This window comes from Suillus clintonianus, assembly GCF_016758775.1.
Source record: "Suillus clintonianus strain FC179 chromosome Unknown DEU56scaffold_123, whole genome shotgun sequence".
Lineage (NCBI taxonomy): Eukaryota > Fungi > Basidiomycota > Agaricomycetes > Boletales > Suillaceae > Suillus > Suillus clintonianus.
In genome coordinates, this window is record NW_024539347.1 from 74,695 (window position 1) to 99,819 (window position 25,125).

A 25,125-nucleotide genomic window follows, 5' to 3' on the forward strand; every position below is an offset into this window, starting at 1 on the left:
ATCACAGTACGTCTTCCAACCGTGAAGCAGCCCTTTGTGTGGTCTGATCAATAGGTCACTGTTGCCACATTTGCTTTGATGTGTGGAATGTTTGTGGAATGTGGACTAAGTGCCACAACTTCCACACCTTCAAAGGATAAAATGAGCGTTGCTTTATATTCTTCTTTGTAAATCTGCCCATCATCGCACTCATACCATTAACTATCATTTCTTACACCTCACCTCGTTCTAATTCTCACCATGCCGTCAACAAATGATTTAACACCCGTATATGTCCATCCCCCTGTCAAAACTCAAAGACCACTCCGAGAGCGCTGCTCCGTCCAACTCACAGTTCAAACTACATTAAAACGTTTCTCCCATGGCCCTGTAACGTGTAACATGCCCGCCACCAAAGTGGCACCACGCACCGCGCATCCCGAGTGGCATAATTTTGTCCACTACGACGCACCTTTGGAATGTTTTTCTAGGAGTTACCACCTGGAAAAAATACTGGAGGGCCTATACGTCGCATTCGCCGACGCACATGAAGTCGATACGCTTTGTGCGGAAGCTGGGGTGCCGTTCAGCCACGTCCTGCGAATAGAGCCTGTCGAAGATATTGCAGCATCAGGCTCTAGGAGCGAGGAAACGATGGAAGGTTATTTTAGGACACAGAAGCTGACGCTCAAGTGCCCGGGGCAGGGGAGAAGCGCGGGTTACACAGCGCTCAACGCCTCTCAGCTTTGTGCAGCACGGGACTACCTTTCCCTGGTCATGCCGTATTCGAGCCGCATCATTCCAAAGCCTCACCCTCCGCGCTTCAACGTCCAGTTACTTGTTGTCGCACCAGCAGATCGTGCAGTTGATGTGATGTCGGTGGTGGTGTGCTATCTCGCATTCTCTTCTGGATATCATGCGGAGACCGTGATGCAGTGTATCGGAGAGGAGGAGTATGATGAAGTATGGAAGGGGGTCATTTCGCCAGAGGGTCTGGATTTTGTGGAACGTATTGCGAGGGTTATATAGGGCTAACTACCTGATTGCGCAGGGAGGGCTATGGCTAGCAGGACGTGGTATTGCTTTGCGTATTATTGCACACACCCGTAGGATATTTCTGTAAGATATTGTCAAAGGGGCTCAAGGAACTCACACACATTGATATAATGGACTCAAACCAGATCGCAAATCAATCTCCCTCAATGACGTCCCCGATATTGCGCTTGTGGACGGGTACCATTAATGGATGCGAAATTTAGAGTGAGTCAGCTCACGAGAGATAGATTCTGATGCGACACGTATAAACACGACCCTATGACACCAAGCGATCAGGAATCCATCCGGACGCTGCCAACGGGGTCGCAAGTCAATTCCTAAGGTCCGGATTTGACGAGGATGATATCTGAGAGTTCATCATCTTGCACAACAACATCGAGTGGTTCGTTCAATGGCACGACGTGCAAGTGGAACTGCGATACAGCTGGGCTTCTTGTGAGAAATCATGAAAAGACGAGTTGAAACGTCCAGGCGGCTGGCACGTTCACCAGCCGGTAAAGCTTGTACTGATCGACTTCTTGGAATATAAATATATTGACCGCCTATTTTAGCTTTATCTTCATCGTCATAATTAAAATGCCATGACAGTTTACATATACAGAGTGGCTAAAGCAACACAGACCAAGTCAGTTCAAGGATACTCACAACACATGCCAATCGATACGATGGAAGAAGACTTACTCATCCATCAGCCATTCACCTAACCGCTGCCAAATTACGGTGATCTTCTCGCAGAATTCATCGTTCGTGTAGAGCCAAGGTGATCTGCGTGATAACCAGCAGGGGAGCACCAGATAGTCGCATAGGAATAAGAAACTTCAGTATACATTAGCTTCAAATGAGTGGGAATAGTAGACCTACCCCTTAGGTACAAGCAAGTCCGACGGAAACTGCAGGTCCAGGACGAGAGGTTTGGGGACCACACAGTCGGGCGACTTCCTGTGGGCCTCTATCTGAAGTGAAACGTCTGGATGCAATGGCAAGCTATGCTCTGAAAGTCGGTACTCAACCTGCCACACCCCTTCCTGTCCCAAAAAAAAGCGCAGCACCCATATACGTCCTGCAGGGAATAGTGCATTCCTATCAATGCAAAGAAGAGAAATGACATGGACTACATACTCCCAGCAACGAATTCTGCGCTCAATTCCTGCGCAGTGCGAAGACGTTTCTGGAACATCCTGAAGCGGAAAGAAGCAATGAAGCAGTTATCCCCCAGTGCTTTCACCTCGATGTCATCTGGCGGACATCCCAAAAAGCGTCTTAAAGATTCTTCCTTGGCTGATATTGCATGGTGAATTAATCATCGCTCCTCGGGTCATTTATGACGATGTACTCACGACTCATTGAGCTGCTCAAATTCAGCTGCGTGAACAACACATGGTCGTTAACTGCCATGCATGCAAGACGCAATTCGGAAGAGCAAGCAGGCGAGAATTTGGAAATGAATTTAATAAACGCCCAAAGGGCTTCTCGCCGGTTGTTGACAATCGCCCAATACAGCGCCGTGTGATCTTCGATATTGGGTCGTTGCAGGAGCTTGGAGAACTCTGCTGCTGAGAGATTAGCAGCGCAGGAGTTGACAATTGACCCAGCAGAGGAAGGGTCGAAATTAGGAGAGGAGACAATTTCACGGATGCGAGACAGAACTGTGGCACGACGTTTTTGCCTGGATTGTAGAGAAAAAATACTGATCGTTTGGACAGGACGGAATCTGCTGGCGCGGATGCGGAGGTTGCATCATACGAGGGAGGTGGGTTGGAAACAGTGGATGCGCTGTCATCGAAGGCTTCAAACTTGGTGGCCATGGATATCGTAGAAGAGCAAATAGGAGACGAAAGGAGCAATTTGAATAGGAGCCAGCCCGTGGAAACAAGCAACAACAACGCAGTTTGATATGCATTGTCAACAGGGACCTCCACGTGCGCAGACTGCCTATACATTCTGCGGTAGTACGACGCTGCCGTTGAACACATTTTAGAACCAAACGCTACCAGATAACGGTGTAGTGAAGCAAAGCGTGGCATTGCTACTGCAACAGATATGGTTCATGGGCGTTCAAATTTTGCCAACTAATGCGTGTTTTAGTACATCGGGATAGTAGTACCTCGTTGGCGTCGTCGCGTCATAACCGTGGCGAGGGAGACATTCTAGATGCCTTCACAAAACTGTCATTTGACCGTATCAAGTCACAAGAGGAGATATCATACCTAGCTCGGCGATACGTCACTTGACAATATTAATGGGTGGATGCTAGTAGCATCCACCCATTGGACTCGGTGTTAGAACATTACTGGTAGTACCAGTCTTTTCGTCGAAACTGAATTGTAAGTTTGGGCAGAGATTCGGAACCCGAGTCTGTCACTTTTTTGACGCACGTTCCCAGGATGCGCCGGATCCAATTGGCAGAATAACTTGAAGCAGTGTGATATTCGCGGTCTTGTGATCTCTGGTTCGTTTGTCCGGTGTTACTACTGAATCTTTCAATTTCTTGTCCAAGTCAAGATGCATAACGTGGTCATACCACATCCATCTTATCTATTATTTAAATTCTGCAGATTCGGACTCTAGAACCTTGGATGATTGCGTTATCGCGCGAGCGCTACGACTGAAGTGAGATATCATGATTACTTCATTCCTGTGTTGACATTTACCTGTGCTCTTGTTACTTTTATAGGTCTAAGTTCTTGGACGCCACAGCAGTTGCGCGTCTTTCATACCTTGCCCTCTGCCACGATGTTGCACGCAAGCCTGAAATACGTAGACATCATACGCCAGCGCACTTCCAAGTGGGCAAATTGGAGCCCCGAAAAAGATGACATTCGGGTCAGTTCAACGCCATTCTGTGTGAGAAATCATCTTACCGACGATCTGTATGATCTAGGTTGGATCGTACGGTCGATTCAATGCCGAGACAGGCAGATTGGATGTTCTAGGAAACGTGTACGATCCTGAGTTTCAGAAGTTGATCGATGCTACCGATGGGAAGTTGAAGCTCTCCGATTATCCGCCGGTACTCGACGATGAGGAGAAAGACTTTGCTGTTGGGACTATGGGCGTCAGGCCCAAGGATTTCAGTCCTGGGCCAAACGAGTGAGCTTTTGACACAGTCAACCCTTGGAGAACTTCCCTGATTTCCGCTACCGTAGCGTCGAGCACCTTGACAAAGCAAAATATAAACAAGACTGGCAGTTTCTGCCAGACAAACGGGGCGCGATCCTCGTGATGCACAAGCCCCGTCAAGAGCACTTCCCTAAAGGACGAGTGTTTGAAGCGCTCTACAAGGTCCCGGAGCTCAAGGACTTGTGCATCGTCCCAACAGTGTACAAATGTCGTGCTTATGCTGTGTACTTGTCTAACAAGAGTACGTCTATTCCTATCGTCAGATGTACGTGTCTGATTCAAGTGTGAATGATAAGCCGGCGAGAAGGTTTCACTGGCGCTCCTCCCGAAATCTGGCGAAGAGAACGAGACAGGGCTCAACTGGTGGACTAACACACAGGAAGAACACCTTCAACTTAAAACGGATGAAGACTACGTATTCTCGCCACTTTTTACTTGCAAGCGCAAGATCCCCTTGATTCGTCCCCTAATGCGCGATTCACCTACTCCAGACCCTGAGGATGCAGGCTTGTAGGTCTCTTCGTCTTATCTTTCAATTGCATTGCTGATCGAACAAAAGCTGGATGGATTCTTACCCAACTTGGGAGCCACTCGATGAGGATGGCGAGATTGATCCGGTGTATGATGATGATGTGTGTACTTTGAAAGTTTCTCGCAACAGACATTGGAGACTGACGCTGTACCAAGTACGATGACCCAAATGTCTACAACCCGCGAAGAGACGCTCCATATGTGCCATACAGTCCGAGTCCTGAGCCGGAGGAGGAGGAGGATGACTGATGACTGGTCAGGTTGTTTTTTTCTCGCTGTTATATCAGGTCGACGCTGTTGTATGAAATGTACAATAACTTGTTAATGGCTGTTCGAGTACGTATGTAATAGAAATGTGATGTGATACCTTTGTTTGCGTTGTAATCTTATGCGCACGCTAGCACCGCCTGCCCAGGCTGTCCATGTCAGGTCCTGAGGTTCAAATTTAAATCCCATCATTTCTTCATTTCTTCATATGATAAGTCTATATCTGACTGTCGCCTCATAGCGGTTCTCGTAGTCGGCGCTCTTTCTTTAGTACTCAACTACTCGCTGCAACATATTAATGGGAAACGCAGGCCGCAAATTCATTGATCTCATCAGACAGTCCACAGCGAAGTGGGCCAACTGGGACCCACCTATACCCGTACAAGTACGCGACTCGTCTCTCGTGGGTCCTGTCGCTGCGATTTATGACTTCGCCCACAGGTCGGCGCATATGGTAGGCTGAATACTGAGACGGGAGAATTAGACATCGAAGGCAACATCTATGATCCGGAGTTCCAGGAGTTGCTGGATAAGGTGGACGGGAAACTAAAGCTAGCAGATTTCCCTGCTGAGACCGGTGCTGTGGAGGACGACTTCATAGTATGCACGATGGGTGTGCGGCGGAACGACCTCAGGGTTGACGGAGAAATGTGTGTGTTCTGCGTACGGTCTGTGCAGACGAGGACATGAGCTGATCGATGGTTTGATAGGAATGTCGCTGGTCTCGCCCAAGCATCTATCAAAGGAGAGTGGCAGTTCCAGCGCGGCAAGCGCGGGGCCCTCTTGATCATGCATCATCCGAGACAGGAATATGTTCCGCGCGGCAGGATTTTAGAGACGCTCTACAAGGTCCCAGAGCTCAAGGACATGCACATCGTCAATACCATCTTTAAATGTCCCGCCTACACCATCTACCTTTCTGACAAAAGTATGTTTCCATACTCTGTTCTCGTACTCCTGCTCATTATAGTGGTCAGGTGGAGAGAAGATTTCCTTGGCGCTTACTCCCAGCGAGAATGGAACTGAGCCCGAACAGTGGTGGTCGGACACGAATGCAAGTCTGCTGCGGAAGGGGCAGCACAAGGATTATATGTTCACGCCACTGTACGGGCTCAAGCGCAAGTTACCATTGATACGGCGTCTCATGCGAGAGTCTCCTGTACCTGACCCCAAGGGGGATGACTTGTCAGTATCATCAGTTTCGTTTCTCCCTATGCGCTCCATCTGACATGTTGTTCTCGGTAGTTGGGTGGACGTGCATGCGCCATGGGACCCCCTGGATGAAGACGGCGATGAGGACTATTCACTTGAGGTATATCGTGGCTTTTTGATCTTGTTCGTCTGGCAGATTGATGAAACCGATACAGGACGAAGACGACGGATGGACGGTAAACACAGAGGGACAGGGGAACGTTTTGGAAACCGACAACCCATGACCCATTCCTGCATGCTCGTGATGAATTTTCTAGTAGTCATTCCCCATTATGATTTCATCTCCCCAATTATGTTGTAGCATCGTCGCAATGTTTTGTATTAGCATGATTCCCTTAATCCCATTTTTATCTAGGCACGTGTTGATATGCTGTATGGAGTAGGAGTCCAGTGAGATCACTTTCCGTAGCCTTTGTCTTTCCTTTTTCCATCTCCTTCACGTCTAGGTAATTATCCTCTTCCCGCGAAGATGCACTCACTATATGACTGGTGGAATCGTACTTTCAGGGGCAGCATGGCCAAGCCCGGCTACACCACAGATGCACACCCAAGAATCTTAGAGGGCAATGATCTCAAGGCGCTTGCGAAATATATGAAGTCGGATAGCTGTCGGAATGTTTTCCTTATGGTGAGTTCCCTTATCGCTTCAAGTTGTGAATCATCTTGACGCGGCGAAACAAGCTTGGGGCTGGTGAGGCTACTAGTAGTGCCATATTACAGTCTTCTCATGTGTGTTATCAGGTGTGAGTACATCTGCCGGTATACCAGACTTCAGATCGCCCGGTACAGGTAAGTCACTCCTGTACGTCTGGTGCTGAAATGCAGATCAAAGCGCATGTTCTATTAGGATTATACGTAAGTGTTCTTTATGCAGTGCGGCACCGCAAGTGAGAATCATTAACATGGCACAGGCCAACCTCGCCCGGCTGAAACTGCCATTCCCTGAGGCAGTATTCGAGATAGGGTTCTTTAAGAAAAACCCCATACCCTGTGCGTTCTGTCCGTACTTAGTCCAAAGAAAGACATTGACCCGCGTTTATTAGTCTATACACTAGCCAAGGAACTTTACCCAGGGCGCTTCCGACCCACGCCCACGCACAGCTTCATAACACTCCTCCACTCGCATTCCTTATTGCACACATGTTTCACTCAGAACATAGACACACTTGAGCGGCGCGCAGGAGTGCCGGCGCAAAAGATCGTCGAGGCACATGGAAGCTTCGCCACACAGCGGTGCATTGAGTGCAAAACGCCCTTTGATGCAGAGAAGATAAAGAAGGCGGTGTTGAGTGATGAGATAGAGATCCCGAGGTGCGAACAGAAGAGGTGCCGGGGCCTGGTGAAACCAGATATTGTCTTTTTCGGTGAAGGGGTATGTTTAAGCTTCTCGATATCATACGGCGTGACTGATGGTTCGAGCAGCTTCCCGATCAGTTCCACCAGTCTATCCGCAATTTGCGAGATGCGGATTTATTGATTGTGTTGGGAACATCGCTGACTGTGCATCCATTTGCCTCTCTTGTGGACCGTGTGCCGAAGGACTGCCCTCGGGTGCTGATTAATCTCGACGAGGTGGGCCACTTTAACAAGCCAAACGATATGTTGTTTCTAGGGAAATGTGATGATGTTGTGCGTGAGCTATGCAAAGAGCTTGGATGGGAGGAGGAGCTTGGTGCCGCTTGGGAAAAGACGAAGTACAGCTTGGAGGCTGGCGAAGAAGAGCCGGAACCGGAACCGGAAGAAACGGTAGAGGATGAGGTGGAGAAGATTACAAAGGATTTAGAGCAGACGCTCAATGTCAGTGACAAGAAGGATGAAGAAGGGCCGTCGGCTAAGAGCAAGGCGAGTGATTTAGTAGAACTGGGATCAGATGAAGAGGGCAAGACGAGCCCTGCAGAGTCCCCGACGGAGGGAAAGCTGTAGTGCTTCGAATTGATAGAGATCAGAATACTCGCTGTATAGTTTAAGTTGTACCTCCTTGTGGATCCATGTTTCCGATGCTAAAATGCAGTACATGTTGTAGGCGAAACTACTAGGGGTCAATTATATTGTTCCGGGCCCCGGCAAAATGGTCAGAATAACCGATACTGCCGCGTGGCAGAGGTCTGAATGAAAATATCCATCTGCGAGCATCGGATCATGATGTTGATCGGGATGGGTCATCTTCCCCTTATGATGGGATCTTTCATCTTTCTTTTGCCTGCACCTAAATGAGCAATATGCTATTTGACAAGGTAGCGCACCGACTTTGTCTGAGAGGTACAAGGAGAAGGTGACACCTTCGCGATGATATGCGTCGACTGAAAGTGCGGAATTCTCGCAAGCTTTCCAAGCACGTCGTATGTGTCTCATTACGAGGGTTATGCATGAGCAAGTACAAGACAGCGTCAGTATTGCTTGCATGACCCGCCATGGCACGAGTCCCTTAACGTTTCGAAATTCAACCAACCGTCTTTCTTCTAAATGGCCTAGAGACTAGACCAGCACGTCATGAATTCAGACTTGTGTTCGGAATATGCTCACCGCTGATACCCTGTGACATCAACTAGATGCTGTTTAAAATCATCTATTGAAGTAGATGGCTATGAGACCGCCAGTGCGTGGCTGTGTCGATCTTTCCGTGACCCAATTTGCTCCACCTCGACATGTACTCGGATCTGGAGAATACGCCACTATGTGATTCGGATGGCATGGCCGTAACCGTACCAAGATCGCCTAGATGATCGTGTATACTTGGCTCGGTGTTTGAGGTGATCGGCATCCGAGCAGTGATTGCGTCGGAGTTATGACCTTTAAGAAGTAAAGCTTGTAGATGCGGGCTTGATGGAAGCTGATACTTATTACCGTATTGCGTTTTAGAAAGAAGTCGGCGCGTTTTCCAGAAATTGTGAAGTGTGCAAGAGCAAGCCTCTAGCAGATCGTCGTTCGTGGTGAGGATGGTGGAAAAGCCGCTGAGCTTGAACTTAAGACTATCGAAGCTATCTGCTTAATCCTGATCACCCATTTTAACAGGCGTCTTCCTCCTCCATTACAGATCACTGGCAGTGAACAGCTGTATCAAACAACTGGAATCACAGCTTGCGCGCCAAGCTTGATTTCTGTTTCATTAATAATATTATCACTCCTGGACCCACAATTCCAATTCCCCACATACTCAGCGCCATGGAGGCTGTCGTCCCTCATGAAATCACGGCAGAACTCACACAAATCCTTGCCAATCTCGTGCTTGGTGATAACAAGATACGCTCAAAGTGCGCGATCTTTTCAATGTGTACGACTGATGCTGAGAGACCTGTAGTGCAGAACAGGCGGTTAATGATCGACTGGCTCAGACACCAGACTTATACCTGCTCGCATTGGCTCAGTTCTCTATTGGAGCAGATACCGAAGTGGCAAGTCGATATCTATTATGTTTCAATACCGCTGCCCTCACTCAATGAAGTGCAGATGCGATCGTTCTCCCTTGTCTTATTGCGCAGACTTCTGTTTCGTGCTGCACCGGGTCAGCATACCAGAGAAGGGCGTCTAACGCTTTACGACCAGCTCCCAGCTCACGCGTTGACGACCCTCGAGCGTCTGTTACTTCACTCTCTGTCCCATGAACCTTTAGATGCCGTTCGCAGGAAAGCAGTCGATACCGTTTGCGATGTCGCAACCAATTCCATGTCTCGAGGGCGTCCATGGCACGCCCTGCAGGCACAAACATTCACCATGACGCAGACAGGTGAAGCTGGCTTCCGGGAGTGCGCTTATAGATTGTTTGCCGGCTGTCCCAATCTCGTAATGGATCTCCAGACAGATGCCGTTCTGACGGTCTTCCGAAAAGGTCTTCAAGACCAGCAGAGTGTCGAGGTGCGTTGTCCTATAGGTGAATTGATTGGCATTGATGGATATGTTGTTCAGGTTCGGCTTGCTGCTCTCCGAGCCTCTGTATCCTACCTTACTGCATCTGATCAACGGCAATTGTCACAATCGCTCTCACTGCTCTATCCAATGCTAGACACATTACCTTCCCTCCCAAATATTCACCTTAAATCATTCCTCAGCTCGCTAACGCCATTATGCTCGTCTCATCCCAATCTCTTCGCGCCTCATATGAATGCACTGCTGTCTTTCTTGCGCGGCTTGATAATGCCAAGCGTCGACTCGGGCCCGACACCCACAGTCGCTAAGCCATTCCCTGGTACATCATCAAGCTTCACGTTCCCTCCTGGCGGGTCTGATAGTCGGACCGCTGACGGCAGTGACGAAGCCACAGAGGACGAGGATAAAGAGTCAGTCAGGAAAGCTGCATTAGAATTTATGGTAAGCCTTACAGAGGCTAAGCCTACATTGGCGAAGCGTTCGGAAGGATGGACGGCGGCTATGGTAAGAGCGTCTCTGGAGGGCATGGGGGAGTTACCAGAAGACACGTTGGATTCCTGGCTCGAGGCTGATGTAAGATACTTGTTGTGCATTGCTCCAAGTGTTATACTAACTCACTCATCTTTAGCCCTCAGATGACGCACAGGATGAGAATTACCCTCATGTATACGAGCAATCAATCGATAGAGTGGCTTGTGCTCTCGGAGGTAAAGCAGTGCTTCCTCCGGCATTCCAATACATTCCGTCAATGCTTGCCGATTACGACTGGAGACTGAGGCATGCCGGCCTGATGGCGATCGCAGCTATAGCCGAAGGCACGAGCAAGGTTTATATGACATGTTGGTTTATGGCATAGTCTAGGCCCACTAATTCGTCTATTAGGTGATGCAAATGGAGCTTGGGAAGGTCGTCGAGTGCGTTCTCCAGTTTGTTGTCCCGTTCACTCCATTGATTGTGTTCCCAGCCTCGTTACCCCGATGTTCAAGGACGCACACCCACGTGTGCGGTATGCTGCATGTCACTGCGTGTACGTTGTTTCTATCGTTGCCTGATATCCCGCTCAATAATTGATACAGTGGTCAATTATGTACTGATTTGGAGGTAAGTTTGGTAAGCCTGCTACCGAGACCACTCATAGACGCTTGTGTTCCAAGGAAATTATTCAAGATCGCTACCACGAGCAATTATTCGCCGCATTGATACCAGCCCTGGCGGCACCAGAACCTCGGTGATTGTCACTTGTCTGTCACTTGTCATCCGACTAATCCTCGGTTTTAGTGTACACTCGCATGCCGCTGCTGCCCTGATCAACTTTTGTGAAGGTGTCGAACGCGACACCCTCGTTCCTTATTTGGACCCGATCGTTGAGCGTCTGCTCAAGATGCTCAATCCAGGGGCTGAGGATGGTAAAGTAGTTAAAGGTTACGTTCAAGAACAAGCTATTACAACTCTCGCTATGGTCGCTGATGCCAGCGAGACAACGTTTGCCAAGGTATTATTGTGCAGTCTCGTGTGTTTCTTATTGATCTGACTGCACATATAATAGCACTATACTTCGATAATGCCTCTCCTTTTGAATGTTCTCCGTAACGCCAACAGTTCTGACCATTACAAGCTGCGCGCAAAAGCCATGGAATGTGCTGGTTTAATAGGTAAGAGATGATCATTGACGCTAGTTTTCTTAACTGATCCCTGTCAGCAATGGCCGTTGGACGTAATGTTTTCCGCACTGATGCAAATACGCTCATCGAGCTTTTAATCAAAATTCAAAGTTCGTCCTCGACTGTTCCTAGATCAAATCTCGATAAACGCTCATCGTACATCATAGATTCTCCTGTCGACCCCTCAGACACCATGCTGCCCAACTTTTTGATTGCTACCTGGGCTAAAATTTGCCAAGCTCTTGGCACCGAATTCGAGCCGTTCCTTCCTGTGGTCATGCCCCCACTACTGAACGCGGCCAGCGCAAAAGCTGATGTTTCGATCTACGGTAAGTTCAATTATTTGGGTCACGATACGTGCTTACCTTGCCACAGATGACGAAGAAGATGTCGGCGAGGCACGAGAAGGCTGGGAGACTATCTCGATGGACGGTCAGATCGTTGGTATCCGCACCTCGACCATCGACGAGAAATGCCAAGCGTTCGACACTCTCGTTGTATATTGCGCGACCCTCGGAGGCCGGTTCGCACCATACCTCACTCAAAGCCTGGAGCTCTCCCTCCCCGCTCTAAAATTCTACTTCCACGACGGCGTTCGCGAAGCTGCGAGTAGGTGAGTGCTCCCCAGCGTCGTTACTGTTGCTGCTAATGACCACACGCACAGACTCATTCCTTTACTTTTCACTTGCGGAAAGCAGAGCGGAACATTGACATCGCAGATGGTCGCCGCGTCCTTCCTCCAGCTCGTACAGAGTATCAGAGCCGAAACAGACCCTTCGTTTCTTTCCTCGTTGTATAGAGCCCTCGCCGACGGGCTCCGCGTCGTTGGCATTCCAGCGCTCACGCCAGATCTGCAAGCTGCCCTCATAGAAGCCACAAAGCACCAGCTTCAGACGTTCGCAGATAAACGCAAGCGGCGTGCGGAGTCCCCAGAGGACGACCGCGAGGAGCTTGCGCTATTAGAAGAGGTGGAAGAGTTTGCTCTAGAGGACATGGAGAAGCTGCTCAAGATGTTGGATGGTCAGCATCCACTTCTTGTGGCGATTTCGAGTGTGAGAGATTTAGGGTTTAACCAGTGGGACAGTGAAGATGAGCGGGATAGCGATGGTTAGCGCACGGGATGCGTAATAAGTACTCATACTATGCAGTGGCTCCTAACAAGTTCTGTCTTCTTGTATTAATGAGGTGATCATGCTCTATAATTCCGCCTTGTAATAAGTATCTGCCTGGCATGATCATACATAGTATTGCAGCACTACAGGTTATATGTACAAGAGCTTTTGTGCACCCCGATGATCCTCGGACGTATCAGCGTATACAAAGAGTCCCACGAAGGGAAGGGTTGCCAATATCCGCAACCGCTATAGCAAGTTAAAATCAAGATCAAGCAAACGCTGTGCAGAATGTAGCACAGGCGAAAAGGCGCATGCAGATCAATCTCGCGGACAGCCAGGGTAATGATGAATAATTGATGGTATGCTAGATAGGATGATAACATGCTAGAGAATAACCAGGCATTCCAGATATATATGCGAGCTGCACCCTCGTTAATACAGATTAACCAATGGGGTATGGAGGCGCATACGGATAGATAAGAACAAGAAACCAGGAAAGGAAGACGTCACAGAATGCCCGAGTCTTTGAGAGCGTTCTGTAGTATCGTCTCCTTGACCGCGGCAAATACGAGCCGGATATTCGTCGTATCGGTAGCTTGTGTCAAGCTATGACGCAGTCAGTGGTGAACGAGGCACAATAAATCACACATACTGAGGGTAAACACTCAAACGCGCCCGGTTGGCTTGCATGAACTTCCATAGAATATATTTTGCCGCTTTGTTGATGTCTGCGCCGCCTGTATATTCCGGGAAGTACTTCTCAATCGGTACCTGTAAAGCGTCAACGGATCTGCAGGCATTCACAACAATGAATACATGCCTTCGGTAGCTTGTTCTTGAAGACGTCTATCTTGTTCAAAAATAATATGATAGAAGTCCGCAGAAACCAGCGGGAGTTGATGACAGACTCGAATAGGATTAATGACTCGGCCATGCGATTCTATTGGCAAAATTAGTGACATCCAATGGTCACATGAACATGACCCACCTGGTTCTTCTCTTCTAATAGTACTTGGTCGTACTCGGACAATGCTGTGCAGAAAATGATGCTGGTGACGGATTCGAAACAATGTATCCATTTCTTGCGTTCCGAGCGCTGGCCGCCGACGTCGAACATGTGAATCCTACGAGAACATGATCAAAAACAGAAATTTGATACACCGGTGCACTCACGAAAGCTGTCCCATGTTGAACCGCGTTTCAGTGATGCCGGTCGTCTTCGCTCGAGCTCGCAGTACATCATTTTCTGTCGGTGTGTAGTCGGGAGTGCCTATACGGAGCACTTCCGTAAAGAAACTGCGAATAGACACCGTGAGCATTTTTGATCCGAGCGAAGGTGATTACTCACTAGCTAGCTGAGTCCATAAGATAGAACGCACTCGAACAGTCCATGACCTTGGGAATAATGGGATCTTGCCATAGTTCGTGGATTGCTTGTGCAATGTCAGCCGAGAAGACGAAATTGGGAGTGCTTTCAACCCTGTATTCGACGATGCGTTCGGCATATGTCTGTGGAAAGCGATAGGTTGATAAACGAGTGTCAACGAGTGAGAACGTACCCGGTTGGCAGGCGTTACACATTCTACATTCATATTGCGCATCTGGAGGACAATGGCTTGCGCCGAGTCGAGGGTATTGCGATATATTGTTGGGCGGAACGTCATGAGTTCGTTCTTGGTGAAGCCATTCTGATGGATGATTTTCATTTGTTTGACTATTGTCGACTTTCCGGATTCGCCGGACCCTGGGGTTGGATATGAGCAGTATGAACAAAGAGAGGGGGTTAAACGGATAAGGGCGATTAAACAAAATTGGCCGAGTAGATTGGCAACCTCGGAGGTGTACATTTCAATCATAAAGAATAAAATGAAATAGACATAGGGAAAGGTAGAAAGGAAGATACGCACCGAGAAGAAGTATCTTACACTCCTTCCTAAACTTCCTAGAGTCCTCTTCTATCTGACGGTCGATAGCATCTGACCTAGCCTTCTCTTCTCTGTCCTGTGCTGATACGCAGTTTCCCATGACGAAGGAGGTGAGCGTGCTAAGAGAAAAACAGTCGGTGAGAGGGAGATGATCTGGCCAGCGTGTACAGCAGACTGTTGAGATTTGATTGTGATGATATTGGAGAACAAGTCTGCCAGAATGAAGGGGGTCGTTTCCTGAATGTGACACTAGTCAATTCGATTACTTTCAAGGAGGACAAGTCAAGGATAAGTTGAGAACTTGGAAGGACCTTGGCTACCCGGGCGGCTTTGTTTGTAGTGACTGTGACGTCACGTGTGACATGTGACATACACCTGTTCTCTCAGTTGATTTCTCCCATTTTACTTTGACTTGATAGTCGAACTTAGTTACTACTAGTACTGCTAGTACTGCTCTGGTTTCATGATCGTGATCATCCGGCAACGCGGCTGTACTGGGCGACATATCTATGTCGCTGGATGGACGACACTTGACCAGCGCTTTTAAAACTCTGTTCCTGTTCTCAGCATCCCCTTGTTCCAAATCAGACTCGTGGCTGAGCACTGCCCAAGTCTGTCTAAGCGCACCGACCTCTACGTAACAGCCATTTATTAATTTGGTTATGCCAGGGCCCAAGGATCAGTCTGGATCAATTGCGTTGAAAGGTTACGCCGACTGATTCATGTTATGACTATCAATTGGCACCCTTCGGGCCCTCTCTTTGACACACGACGTGTCGTGCCCGTCAATGTCACCCTTGTCCACCCCTGGGACTTCCCCACCGTCGGCTCCAGCCGGACTATCTGAAACCCCATTCCATTCATGTACGGACTTCCCTTGATCCCGACGGGACATCATGAACGTTAACGGGTGGAGTGTTGGTGACCTCAAAAATAGCTCAGTCGGCCACCATCAATGACCCGCAACAGTATTATTACTCACTCTACTTATCCATATACAGGCTCATTGCCCAGCTTCCGCCGATTTCTTTTACACATGTATGTCGTTGGCATAACCTGGCAGATCCTGACAGACATACGTGGCTATATTAATCTATCCCGCCTTCGGACTATTAGGATGGGTAAGTCGTGTCTTCGACCCGACAAGGTCCTTTGGATATATATAACAAAGTCCAAAAATTAGGCTCGTCCCGGTCTCCAAGGCCCCCAACTGTAAGAATACCTGCGCCTACATAATAGTCCCCGATAGGTCGACATCTTTTCAACCAACGTGTCACAGAACTCGACAAAATATGGTCCCGCAGTCAACCCGCATCCTCACAAGATCAAAGCGCAACCAACAATCGCCACAAAGCCACGTAGCATCTTGATATCAGTCGCAAGTGCTCCAGAAGTTGACGTCGGAGTTTGGCTAGCAGAGGTTGTAGTAGACGAAACACTCGTCGACCCGGCGGATGTCAATGAGGACGTTTGGGTTGACGACGTATGCGAGGTTACAGTACCCGGTGCAGTACTAGTACTGACGGCAGCTGTAGACTGGCCTGCGTGTGACGGTCAACATTATTCAATTACCGTATGACTGTCAAGTACCTGAGGATGTACTTGTATCGGAACTGGCCGACGTGGAACCTGAGTCGCATTAATTGCGCATGAGAAATGTTTTTCACTCCACGCAAAGACTCACCGTTGGTGTCGTCAGTGCACAAGTCGCTGTAATATGCCCAGGCAGTGCCTTGGGTTGTCGCATTGCAGCTCGTGTTGAAGCATGACTGGATGGCTGACTGAAATGGCTGGGAGGCGCAGACACATGTGGCATTTGAGCTGTGTAATTTTTTCTTAGTGACAAACTTGGCTTTGGGTAATTGTTGAAAAGCTCACTATGAATAGCAACCAGCTGCCGTTGCAGCTGTCCCTGCGCAGAGTTGTGCACATTGAGGAAGGGTATAGTTCTGTGCGGCACAGAAACCAAAGGCTAGCAGAAAAACGAAAACGAGTGAACAGTGCATGCTCGGCAGCGAGGTCTAGCACAAAGGGATTTGGGCGCTAATAGAGGGTTGAAGCGGGTCCTGTAATCAAGCGAACCCCGTCGATCTACTAGTGGGACCCTTCGTGTATGTACTACCAGATTCTTATAAATGATCCACACTAGTACCTGACCTAGACCGCAAGGCAATTAGCATTTGGGCGAAATTGTGACGTCCTCAAGCAATACTCATGGCGCAGTGCCATGCGCAAGTGGAACTCGAATCTCCGTGAGCTCTGGATCATACTGATTTGTGGGGAAATCGCCTCTGGAGTCTGTTCATACACCCACCATATTTACTGATCCTGGGCTGAAATTGAGGATGCGAGTCTACTAATAGAGGGTTGAAGCGGTACTGTAACCAATCGGACCTACGTTCCCCTCCGTGTATGTACTCGCGGTGACCGGATTCTTATAAATAATCAACACTACATGACCTCACAGCAAGGTCATTAGTATCCGGAGCGAAGCGATGGCCATGGCGCGGCGCCACGCACAAGTGGAGTGTAAGAGATGAATCAAACTTTGTGGGGAAATCGCTTTAACCTTCATACCGATGCCAGTCAAATTGAGGATGCTGGCAGAAAAAAAGGGAAAACAAATTATGATGAAATTTATTTGAATGGTATCACTTGATTACATCAAGCTTAAGTCCAGAAGAGTATTGCTGTATAATAAATGTGTAATAATCGGACCTGGTCTGACAAACGTTGCTCGAGATTGAAACATCCAAACAAAGCGTCTGCGACCTGGACAGAATATTTCGAAGTGGAGATGCCAGATTAACCAACTGGATCAGAGCACGAGTGCTGCTCCAATAAGGGCACCAGCAATGGCAACAAGCCCACCAAATGCGCTGTTGAGAGCAAGCGAAGGTACAAGACCCGCGGCAGCACCAGATGAGGTGGCTGCTGAAGTTTTGGCAGCCGAAGCAGAGGAGGTGGCGGGAGATGTCGTGCTCGAGATAGAGCTCGAGGTCGCGGTCGCGTTCGTCGTGACTAGTCCAGGCATCAGCTCCAGTACACACTCAAACAAGAATCCACGTACGTGCTGCACACTCAGTTTGTTGAAGCGCTTGGGCCTGGGTGACCTCAGCAGCAGTGCAGTTAGCCTGCAGACACGTCCCGGCAGCAGTCTGGAATGCAGTGGAGGTGCAAACACAAGCAAGGTCGGTGCTAAAATAGAAGACGTGAGATTTAGAATGTGCTATTCGAAACCTAGCCAACTCACAAGCTGGAGCAGCCCGCCGTGGCGGCTGCTTCAGTAGAACATTCAACGATACATGTCGAAACACTTGGGGTTGCAGTGTCAGCGGAAGAGGTTCCAGACGCTGATTGGGCATTGGCAGCCAAAGCTGCAGCTGCAACGACGAAAAGTGACTTGAAAAGCATGATCGGCGTATGTTTGTTGCAATCTGGGGACAGGCAGGTCTCGCATTTAAAGTGTAACCGTGGGAAGGATGTCAGAACAGCTGGCACTTGCTGCCAGCGATAATTCGTCCATTGATCGGTACGCGCGAACTAGACCCAGAGAATATTCTTGGCAGCTCGGAGGGAGGCGTAAGCCAGGCCCCTCAATGGTGGCGGTCAGGGCAGTCACTATCGGGATTTCACTGGTTACGAAAATCATGACATGATACGACGTTGATGTGTTCATGCGGTGTGTGAGGGTGTTGTGAGAGTGCGTAAAAGTTGCCAGCATCGACATGAAACAAACAAACAACAGGGGACTGACAATGTGTAAGCGCCAAACTGCCACACGTGGCGGAGGGGATCACCGCAACGACCGAAGATCCGGTTAGCTCCGACCCATCATGGGGTCTGCCAGGGTCTGCTTCACACTTAATGTCATGCTTTCGGCACAGGGCAGCACTCAGTATTCATGTGGACTCGGAGCTTGTGCTCCACTTTGAGGTGCAATTCTATTTGTCACTGAGTATGATAATTTTACCTCGATCTGTCTCGCCTTTTCATTGATATGTCGACCATGTGCTTGGAGCCCAGACTAAGTTGCAATCGATCCATACGCAGAGACAAATGGTGCATCAAGGAGCTTCAGTATCTTATTAGTACTACTTACCTCCACTAGCCTCCACTATGAATGATCGGGCCAAGGTTCTTGCGGCGCGTGGTTACAGTTATTTTATGTCCATATCGTGTTTCATTTCCGTTCCAATGGTTCATGGATGTGAATGCACGGAAACCATCGAGTGTCGGGTACGGAAAAACATATGTAGTACCGCCTGAGAACATCTGAGAACTAGACAATTGGTTCCGTAGCATCGGAACCCTAGCTGCCAAAATACGATAAATCAGCGCACTAAGCATAATCAGTGTAAAAGAGCATTTGATTCGTAGCTTCGTGGTGAAATCAGCATTTGCACGAAAAATACAACAGCTCCAGCCAGTGGGAAGAATTCCTCAGTGTAACAACATGGTGTACTCACCCGCCCACCGTTCTTCATCAGTCAAATGTGAAGTTGAGCCAGAGGAAATACAAACTAGCGCCCGTGAAGCGGTGGAACAGTGTCCGTTGTTTCGCTCTAACGCGCATGTAGTAAAGATATTGGCTGATCAGCAAAATTTTGTCTGGATATCGGACTCTATAGAGACGGTTGCTCTTGAGATTTGGGTGGTGGAAGGGGTTGTTGTGCTGGTAGTCGACGCGGTCCAGCCTTGAAGTTGCACAGTAGCATTCTCGCAGAACAGAAAAAAAATCATTTGTACATTGACCAATGTTGAATCGGTACTCAGTGCTCGCAGAATAGTCTGTCAAAATCATCCATTGGCATTCGGCTGACATGCGGTATTCTCCGCTAATATGGGGTTTCCAATGAGTATGTTGCTATGAACATCGGTCAGAGACTAAACCAATAATCACGCCGTGAGGATGACTCACCGTCATTTTGTCGATGTGTCTCTTCATCTACTATAATGTGACTTTCTTTCTGACCGTGCAGCTCGGATATAAGGCCTGAGGTATGTCATTTTCGTCAGCTTCTTGATGCCCTGCATGCTATACTGTATTTCCGACAGCAGCAGCAACTGGTTGAAGCCGTAATTTCATAAATCAGGGAGATTTCCCGTGCGTTGAAAACCGAGCCCGTGGAAGAACCTGCGGCTGAGTATACCTCTCCGTCATACGGGCCTAACTTAGTTTCTGCTGCGTTGGAGTGGTCCACCTGTCTGGAGAGGTAATCCCTTGATGGGTGAGAGCAAATTTGTGACAGGTCACAGAGCCCTCCACCCGATTTCGAGTTGGTCAATTTGTGGAGATGACTGGAAGCTGTAAGACACGGACTCGACATTGGCAAAAAATTAACCCGATGCCAACATGCAGCATGAAACCACACAGCACAGGATGATGTGAACGTGCGATTTTGAAAAGCTTGAGTAATTCATACGCCTGTCACACACGTCTGTCCCTAGGCAGAACGTCCGCGTCAAGGTCAAGGCAGAGTCTGGCAGACATACAATTCACTCCCCGACGCTGCTTACATCAACCGCCGTTTACTAGCACCGCGGCGGCGCTCACCGCTTGAACTACTTACCAAAACCCTCAGTAATCGCAAGAAAGAAGTACCATGTATAGCAATTCGATTGAGAAGCTCCGCAGCATGGACATACGCGTTTGGACGTGTGTATTAAAACTACGATGGCTCGCGCAGGATGTCTGCTATCACCGTGACTGAGCCTCAGTCTCGGCGCACAGGCTGACGCCGTCACGCTGCGGTCCTGGTTCGTCCTGGTCAGGAACATCGACCTTTTACCTCCTTTTACTCCAAGTTTTTTTTAGTAAGTTGCCATTAGTCTTCGAGGAATCAATATCCTGCAGAGACCACGTTCTGCGCTACTTACTTACTTCCAGTTCTTAATCAGTCCCACGGAGCTTGCTCGGTCGGATTTGCCACTCATATGAAGCCTTTTAGTTATTCGCAAAAATTTTGCTATCTAATGAGTTCACAAAGGGTAATTGTCCGCGGTCTGGAGTCCGGACCTGGAGCGCTCTGGCTGGACCTGGCTGGATGCTCTTCCTTTGGGCCTTGAGCCTAGAGTCCTGACTCAGTCACTCAACTATGAATCTAATACATTTTAGGTTGGTCTGGTTTCCGAAACTCGCGGTTGGCTGAAAGTACAGGACAAAACTAGATCTCGTTTATGCACCAGACCGGACACGTAAACCAGTCGTCTCTTTCTTCAGATCGATCACATTCCTGATTACCCCACCCAAACATGCTGTGAGCTTTCTCCCGGTTCTTTCCCCGTGTAATTTCCATTTTAATAATAGACGCGCTCTATCATAGAGCCAGTCTGAAATGAAATAGCTTGCAGCAAGCTTAAAAGGCCCCCACATACCATAATACGTGCGGCGTCTCAGCCTCGACCGGTCTGAATCCTTAGGGTCGTTCAAGACCGATTAAGCTATCTTAAAAGAGTCTTCTCGCATAGCACTGGTTGTCCATTTCTCTTTCTCAAACCACGTTCATCCTTCGTAGTGAGGTCCTTTGATTGGTTCTTTGCATTCCTAGGGTTGTCTTTCCTGCTGGCCTCGGGATGCGACCTGCCTCGTATGCTCATTATCCGCCGTCCCGCTTGGGTGACCGACCGAGTGACGGCAACGACAGCCCGCGAACGCCTGGCGCTCACCCACCCAATGACAGTCTACAACCGCGCAGCATCCTGCGCAAACCAAATCCTCTACAAGCTTCTTATCCTTCGGAACCCGCCTTCCAGCAACCTCCTCGACTATCACGTCCTCTTCCCACAACGCCTCGCGTGGATATGTATCCGCCGTATCAACCCCCCAATTCACTTTACTCGGCATACAATGACTCTCCTCATTCACCCGCCACCCCATATAGTCGTGGTCAGGCACCGTGGATGCCTCGTGGATTTGAATCGAGACAACAGCAATATAATCCTTCACATCACGCTAATTACCCCCAAACACCTCGCGATCATGGTGACTTTCAGAAACGTACTTCCCTGCCACCACATGCCTTCCAACAACAGCAAAATGGTGCTCGTGATTGCTTTGCGTCTATGCCAGATATCAGGCGCATACCCAGATCGTCGTCCGCGGATATAGAGAGGGACAGGCAGGCTCGGGCATGCGGGCTTCAACTAGATTATACGTCACATCAGAATGCTCTCCCTCCCTCGTTTCAAAACCTGCCACGAGGCAGCAGGCGCCCTGAAGAAGATCAGCACCATCGCGAGCCGAAGACGCAAGACCGTGGCAAACCTTATGCACCCCGACCAAAGCCGCACGTTCTGTATCCTAGGCTCGATAAACTCGTTCGACGTGAGAAACATCGTGCAATGGACCACGTCTCGTTTGACGAGGATGTATTGGAATTGTATAGAGAAGAAGGAGATTTACGAGAAAAGCTCCGTGAAAAGCGGAAAGGCAAAGTTGAGAAGAGAGACCCAAAATTTCGTCTGTTCTTTTTTACGTGCTGTTTCTGCGTAACACTAACAATACGACAGATGTTATAGGGGCACCGTTGCGCGATATATTGATTCATGCATCATCCACGATCACTATCGGCGAACACCAGCACGATGTGCCGACCCTTGTTGTTGCTTGTGTAGAGGAGCTGACAAGAACAGGTACCTTATTTCCTTACTTGACTTGATTCGTCGTTTACCCCCATCAGGTATTTACCAACAGGGACTATTCCGCACGTTGCCTAGCCGCGATCGGCACATACAGTTGATTGACATCTACGACTCCAGCGCCGATTATGGGGAAAAATTCAGCATGCACGGGCAGACTATGCCGGACATTTGCGCCGTCTTATCCACATTCATCTCCTGCCTCCCGCATCCTCTCCTTGATCCTAAACTTTACGGCGGATTTTGGCATTGGTGCGTCAAGCCCAGCGTGAAGCGCGAAGAGGTAAGGCGAAGCCAGCAGGACGCAGAAGAAGAGGAGAAACGCACCAGAGGCGAGCTGCCACTCTTGCTTCCCATGTCAGCCAAACAGCATCAGAGACAAGCTCAGGACGACCTTCACATTGGTCACGACGGTGACATCGAACGCCATCAGATCATGGTCGCACAGATAATCCTCCGCTTCCTGCCTGTAGGCCAACTCTCCCTACTGATTTATCTCTGCGGATTTTTTACCCAACTTCCCCTTTGTCCGGAGAACGGCATACAATTCGAGGATATTGCGCGGATCTTTGGGCACAAGATTTTTGGCGCGACGGCGAAGGTATCATCACAGAAGATGATGGTTTGGTTGTTATCAAGGTGGCACAATATCTCAGAAGGTCTCCTCACTGATGCGTGCGGGATGTCGCGGCCGTCTACCCCTACACCCAAAGAAGAGGAGCTGCCCAATGGTGAAGACAACGGTGATAACCCACTGCTGAAGACCCCTAGTTCGCGTCGCAGTCGTTCGTCGGACAGTGATCGTTCCTCGTACTCGTCTTCTCCCCACGATCGAGCGGAATCCAGTACCACTCGGCACCGTAAGAAACGGAGCATAGAATCTACGCCAGAGTCAGGAGAGGAGGCACCACCAAGATCTCGCCGACCTTCAAGGCGAAATCAACCAGGTTTGTGATCTTCCAATCGCATCCTTACTCCAATAAACATGTATAGGTCGCCGGAATAGTGCATTCAGTTCGCATCGAAGGAAGGTTTCTGTGGGAGACCTTCCAGACGTCTTCTCAAAGGGTGAGTGTTTGGTGGATGTGCACGGAATGTTATCTTATTTATTCCCAGCGTTTGCGAACGCACGGGTCAGCCCTTCATCATCGGATTCGAAGTTTCCTGAACGCACTTTGGGGGATCCACCAGAAACCATACTTCTCGATGCTCAAGTACGCCTCGCGCGCCTGGAAAGCGATCTCCGGCGCAACAATATGGTCGTTGTCGATGCCATTAAGGAAACGTTCAAGGCCACTGACGAAGCGCGCTTACTTTCTGAGAAGGTTGAGCAGCTGGAAAGGACATTCAGGGAGAGGAAGCCGCACAATCCAAGTACACCTGCCAGTGTAAGGGAACCGCTGCAGGTTAGCATTTTGGAGGCAAAGTGAACGCGTACACTAGAATTCGCAGAATGTTACAGGGGGGTAATATAATGGTACACAATTCTAAGGGTCCTACTAGCTATATAGTTCCGGCTGTAATGTTGCGGGTGAAATTGCACATGTTTGATGTTAAAAAAATTCTGTGTACGAGATAAATATTACAGGTTGCCGAGTCAGATTGTGCATGGTATTGGTACAGAAAACGTAGTAAAAGTGAGTGAGTTCAAAAGGGACAGGCCACAGGTCCAGCCAGCCGTCGCTGAAAAACATGTGTTCAGTCACCTCCTGCTGCTGCTGTCCTTGCGGCCTTCCGTTTTCTCTTTCTTTCTTTCCTCTTCGCACTCCCGTTCCTGCGTGACCCGTGGTATGTGTGTATTATCTCCCTCAGTAACTCCTTCAGTAACCCGCCTTGATACGCATTCTCCTTCGGAAAGATTTTCCCCGGCTTCCCGAGAGTGTATGTCTTCAATTCTTCCAGGGACGCAAACAGCTTGACAGGCTTGCCAGTCCTCGCTGAATCAACCAGGTCTACAAGGTTGACATGTGTGTCCCAAACGAACTATTTCGAAGCAACTCAGTGCCACGAATCACGATGACTCGCCTGCAGTAATCAACCACAAACCTTGCGACAGTCCTCGATTGTATCTGGAACAGGATCGATTCGCAGCACATTGCACAAGTTCTGCCAGTTGGAAATATCGTTCCCGTCAGTTCCGAAACGCTCGTTGAATTCCTGAACGAGCGCGTCTTTGAACCCCTCCCGCACCGCACGTCTCTCTGTATCTTCGGGGCTACATTTGAGGGTCTTGATCAGGCGATCATAGTTCTTGTTTGAGGACTGGTTTTCGTTGAATGAGAAGGATGCAAATTGAGCGAAGAACGCGGCGAGGGGCATGTCGTCGCCGGGAGGAGATGGAGTGGGCGTGCGCCTTGCATTGGCTGCATTGGCGGCTTTACGCCTTCTTCGCTATTTTATTTTTCAATAACAAGTCTGAGAGATATGTCGGAGCTTACCTCTGCACCAGAGGGCATAGCAGATGGTGGTGTTTATGGGCAAAAGATGGGAGGAACCCCTGTGCTGCCACATCGCGAACAGACTCTTAAGTAAGGGCGCTCATGACCGTGTGGCATACTCGAGTTGCCGTACCCCACGAAGAACACTGCGAAGAAGATTATCGTCAGCTCGATATAGCAATTGACCCACATTGGACCCACAACTGATGGGGTCGATAGCCCTTTCGATAGCGATGTAATAATGAATGTGCGTGAATCGGCGGCGAGTCAAATTCAAACTCTGGGCCCGCGGAACATCTGCCTGCAACTACACAGC

The 25,125-nt window shown here is 49.0% G+C and overlaps 11 protein-coding genes across 11 annotated transcripts; 6 read left to right on the forward strand and 5 right to left on the reverse strand.

Moving 5' to 3' along the window:
* Positions 1-7: 7 nt before the first annotated feature.
* On the forward strand, positions 8-1,148 carry DEU56DRAFT_93120 (uncharacterized protein). Its single transcript, XM_041358709.1, has one exon. The coding sequence runs from the start codon at positions 241-243 to the stop codon at positions 1,006-1,008; it is 768 nt and encodes a 255-aa protein (XP_041202978.1). The 5' UTR covers positions 8-240; the 3' UTR covers positions 1,009-1,148.
* Positions 1,149-1,552: 404 nt separating this feature from the next.
* Positions 1,553-2,840, reverse strand: DEU56DRAFT_904600 (uncharacterized protein; the record flags this gene model as incomplete). The annotated part of the gene is made up of 6 exons (XM_041356678.1): positions 1,553-1,641; positions 1,717-1,800; positions 1,897-2,095; positions 2,155-2,313; positions 2,373-2,701; positions 2,737-2,840. The coding sequence occupies 6 exons, from the start codon at positions 2,838-2,840 to the stop codon at positions 1,578-1,580; spliced, it is 939 nt and encodes a 312-aa protein (XP_041202979.1). The 3' UTR covers positions 1,553-1,577.
* A 928-nt stretch (positions 2,841-3,768) lies between these two features.
* DEU56DRAFT_918094 (uncharacterized protein) lies at positions 3,769-4,935 on the forward strand (the record flags this gene model as incomplete). The annotated part of the gene is made up of 6 exons (XM_041358071.1): positions 3,769-3,858; positions 3,917-4,125; positions 4,182-4,396; positions 4,452-4,665; positions 4,715-4,787; positions 4,843-4,935. 6 exons carry the CDS (start codon positions 3,769-3,771, stop codon positions 4,933-4,935), a joined length of 894 nt encoding a protein of 297 aa, XP_041202980.1.
* Positions 4,936-5,088: 153 nt separating this feature from the next.
* On the forward strand, positions 5,089-6,641 carry DEU56DRAFT_833814 (uncharacterized protein). The gene is made up of 6 exons (XM_041354670.1): positions 5,089-5,338; positions 5,395-5,603; positions 5,664-5,881; positions 5,931-6,138; positions 6,199-6,265; positions 6,321-6,641. The coding sequence occupies exons 1-6, from the start codon at positions 5,252-5,254 to the stop codon at positions 6,387-6,389; spliced, it is 858 nt and encodes a 285-aa protein (XP_041202981.1). The 5' UTR covers positions 5,089-5,251; the 3' UTR covers positions 6,390-6,641.
* A 38-nt stretch (positions 6,642-6,679) lies between these two features.
* DEU56DRAFT_984279 (Sir2 family histone deacetylase Hst2) lies at positions 6,680-8,191 on the forward strand (the record flags this gene model as incomplete). The annotated part of the gene is made up of 7 exons (XM_041359991.1): positions 6,680-6,793; positions 6,847-6,856; positions 6,907-6,954; positions 7,013-7,020; positions 7,077-7,155; positions 7,209-7,537; positions 7,588-8,191. The coding sequence occupies 7 exons, from the start codon at positions 6,680-6,682 to the stop codon at positions 8,086-8,088; spliced, it is 1,089 nt and encodes a 362-aa protein (XP_041202982.1). The 3' UTR covers positions 8,089-8,191.
* A 976-nt stretch (positions 8,192-9,167) lies between these two features.
* DEU56DRAFT_833825 (armadillo-type protein) lies at positions 9,168-12,913 on the forward strand. The gene is made up of 15 exons (XM_041354671.1): positions 9,168-9,416; positions 9,464-9,557; positions 9,613-10,017; positions 10,069-10,602; positions 10,658-10,855; positions 10,912-10,943; positions 10,994-11,056; positions 11,106-11,130; positions 11,184-11,257; positions 11,308-11,521; positions 11,576-11,681; positions 11,729-11,800; positions 11,858-12,019; positions 12,066-12,303; positions 12,355-12,913. Exons 1-15 carry the CDS (start codon positions 9,328-9,330, stop codon positions 12,800-12,802), a joined length of 2,754 nt encoding a protein of 917 aa, XP_041202983.1. The 5' UTR covers positions 9,168-9,327; the 3' UTR covers positions 12,803-12,913.
* Positions 12,914-15,031, reverse strand: DEU56DRAFT_833827 (heterotrimeric G protein alpha subunit). Its single transcript, XM_041354672.1, has 8 exons — positions 14,713-15,031; positions 14,365-14,549; positions 14,154-14,314; positions 13,979-14,101; positions 13,794-13,929; positions 13,626-13,745; positions 13,458-13,576; positions 12,914-13,411 (listed from the first exon to the last, which is right to left on the reverse strand). The coding sequence occupies exons 1-8, from the start codon at positions 14,828-14,830 to the stop codon at positions 13,312-13,314; spliced, it is 1,062 nt and encodes a 353-aa protein (XP_041202984.1). The 5' UTR covers positions 14,831-15,031; the 3' UTR covers positions 12,914-13,311.
* Positions 15,032-15,980: 949 nt separating this feature from the next.
* On the reverse strand, positions 15,981-17,169 carry DEU56DRAFT_93538 (uncharacterized protein). Its single transcript, XM_041358794.1, has 5 exons — positions 17,045-17,169; positions 16,609-16,989; positions 16,415-16,551; positions 16,321-16,359; positions 15,981-16,271 (listed from the first exon to the last, which is right to left on the reverse strand). The coding sequence occupies exons 2-5, from the start codon at positions 16,734-16,736 to the stop codon at positions 16,048-16,050; spliced, it is 528 nt and encodes a 175-aa protein (XP_041202985.1). The 5' UTR covers positions 16,737-16,989; positions 17,045-17,169; the 3' UTR covers positions 15,981-16,047.
* A 171-nt stretch (positions 17,170-17,340) lies between these two features.
* Positions 17,341-18,171, reverse strand: DEU56DRAFT_833841 (uncharacterized protein). Its single transcript, XM_041354673.1, has 3 exons — positions 17,984-18,171; positions 17,801-17,928; positions 17,341-17,751 (listed from the first exon to the last, which is right to left on the reverse strand). The coding sequence occupies exons 1-3, from the start codon at positions 18,142-18,144 to the stop codon at positions 17,549-17,551; spliced, it is 492 nt and encodes a 163-aa protein (XP_041202986.1). The 5' UTR covers positions 18,145-18,171; the 3' UTR covers positions 17,341-17,548.
* A 2,768-nt stretch (positions 18,172-20,939) lies between these two features.
* DEU56DRAFT_93619 (uncharacterized protein) lies at positions 20,940-23,924 on the forward strand. The gene is made up of 6 exons (XM_041358812.1): positions 20,940-20,990; positions 21,057-22,192; positions 22,243-22,365; positions 22,413-23,318; positions 23,365-23,439; positions 23,488-23,924. Exons 2-6 carry the CDS (start codon positions 21,307-21,309, stop codon positions 23,799-23,801), a joined length of 2,304 nt encoding a protein of 767 aa, XP_041202987.1. The 5' UTR covers positions 20,940-20,990; positions 21,057-21,306; the 3' UTR covers positions 23,802-23,924.
* A 145-nt stretch (positions 23,925-24,069) lies between these two features.
* Positions 24,070-24,930, reverse strand: DEU56DRAFT_894574 (uncharacterized protein; the record flags this gene model as incomplete). Its single annotated transcript, XM_041356367.1, has 3 exons — positions 24,810-24,930; positions 24,418-24,762; positions 24,070-24,354 (listed from the first exon to the last, which is right to left on the reverse strand). The coding sequence occupies exons 1-3, from the start codon at positions 24,825-24,827 to the stop codon at positions 24,070-24,072; spliced, it is 648 nt and encodes a 215-aa protein (XP_041202988.1). The 5' UTR covers positions 24,828-24,930.
* Between the last annotated feature and the right edge of the window lie 195 nt (positions 24,931-25,125).

What these genes read in the sequence shown, in the direction of transcription:
- DEU56DRAFT_833841 (XM_041354673.1), bottom strand. Translation starts at nt 18,144, where the DNA reads ATGCTTTTCAAGTCACTTTTCGTCGTTGCAGCTGCAGCTTTGGCTGCC. An exon ending in ACGGCGGGCTGCTCCAGCTT is followed by an intron (nt 17,929 to 17,983) that starts GTGAGTTGGCTA and finishes CTTCTATTTTAG; the next exon opens with CACCGACCTTGCTTGTGTTT. An exon ending in ACAAACTGAGTGTGCAGCAC is followed by an intron (nt 17,752 to 17,800) that starts GTACGTGGATTC and finishes TGCCTGGACTAG; the next exon opens with TCACGACGAACGCGACCGCG.
- DEU56DRAFT_833825 (XM_041354671.1), top strand. Translation starts at nt 9,328, where the DNA reads ATGGAGGCTGTCGTCCCTCATGAAATCACGGCAGAACTCACACAAATC. An exon ending in TTGGAGCAGATACCGAAGTG is followed by an intron (nt 9,558 to 9,612) that starts GCAAGTCGATAT and finishes AATGAAGTGCAG; the next exon opens with ATGCGATCGTTCTCCCTTGT. An exon ending in CTGGCGGCACCAGAACCTCG is followed by an intron (nt 11,258 to 11,307) that starts GTGATTGTCACT and finishes CCTCGGTTTTAG; the next exon opens with TGTACACTCGCATGCCGCTG.
- DEU56DRAFT_93538 (XM_041358794.1), bottom strand. Translation starts at nt 16,736, where the DNA reads ATGCACTGTTCACTCGTTTTCGTTTTTCTGCTAGCCTTTGGTTTCTGT. An exon ending in GCAGCTGGTTGCTATTCATA is followed by an intron (nt 16,552 to 16,608) that starts GTGAGCTTTTCA and finishes AAAATTACACAG; the next exon opens with CTCAAATGCCACATGTGTCT. An exon ending in GTGCACTGACGACACCAACG is followed by an intron (nt 16,360 to 16,414) that starts GTGAGTCTTTGC and finishes AATGCGACTCAG; the next exon opens with GTTCCACGTCGGCCAGTTCC.
- DEU56DRAFT_833814 (XM_041354670.1), top strand. Translation starts at nt 5,252, where the DNA reads ATGGGAAACGCAGGCCGCAAATTCATTGATCTCATCAGACAGTCCACA. An exon ending in CATCTACCTTTCTGACAAAA is followed by an intron (nt 5,882 to 5,930) that starts GTATGTTTCCAT and finishes TATAGTGGTCAG; the next exon opens with GTGGAGAGAAGATTTCCTTG. An exon ending in ATGAGGACTATTCACTTGAG is followed by an intron (nt 6,266 to 6,320) that starts GTATATCGTGGC and finishes AAACCGATACAG; the next exon opens with GACGAAGACGACGGATGGAC.
- DEU56DRAFT_93120 (XM_041358709.1), top strand. Translation starts at nt 241, where the DNA reads ATGCCGTCAACAAATGATTTAACACCCGTATATGTCCATCCCCCTGTC.
- DEU56DRAFT_93619 (XM_041358812.1), top strand. Translation starts at nt 21,307, where the DNA reads ATGCGACCTGCCTCGTATGCTCATTATCCGCCGTCCCGCTTGGGTGAC. An exon ending in AGAGGAGCTGACAAGAACAG is followed by an intron (nt 22,366 to 22,412) that starts GTACCTTATTTC and finishes TACCCCCATCAG; the next exon opens with GTATTTACCAACAGGGACTA. An exon ending in TCCAGACGTCTTCTCAAAGG is followed by an intron (nt 23,440 to 23,487) that starts GTGAGTGTTTGG and finishes ATTTATTCCCAG; the next exon opens with CGTTTGCGAACGCACGGGTC.
- DEU56DRAFT_833827 (XM_041354672.1), bottom strand. Translation starts at nt 14,830, where the DNA reads ATGGGAAACTGCGTATCAGCACAGGACAGAGAAGAGAAGGCTAGGTCA. An exon ending in GTGTAAGATACTTCTTCTCG is followed by an intron (nt 14,550 to 14,712) that starts GTGCGTATCTTC and finishes ATCCAACCCCAG; the next exon opens with GGTCCGGCGAATCCGGAAAG. An exon ending in CGTTTGAGTGTTTACCCTCA is followed by an intron (nt 13,412 to 13,457) that starts GTATGTGTGATT and finishes ACTGCGTCATAG; the next exon opens with CTTGACACAAGCTACCGATA.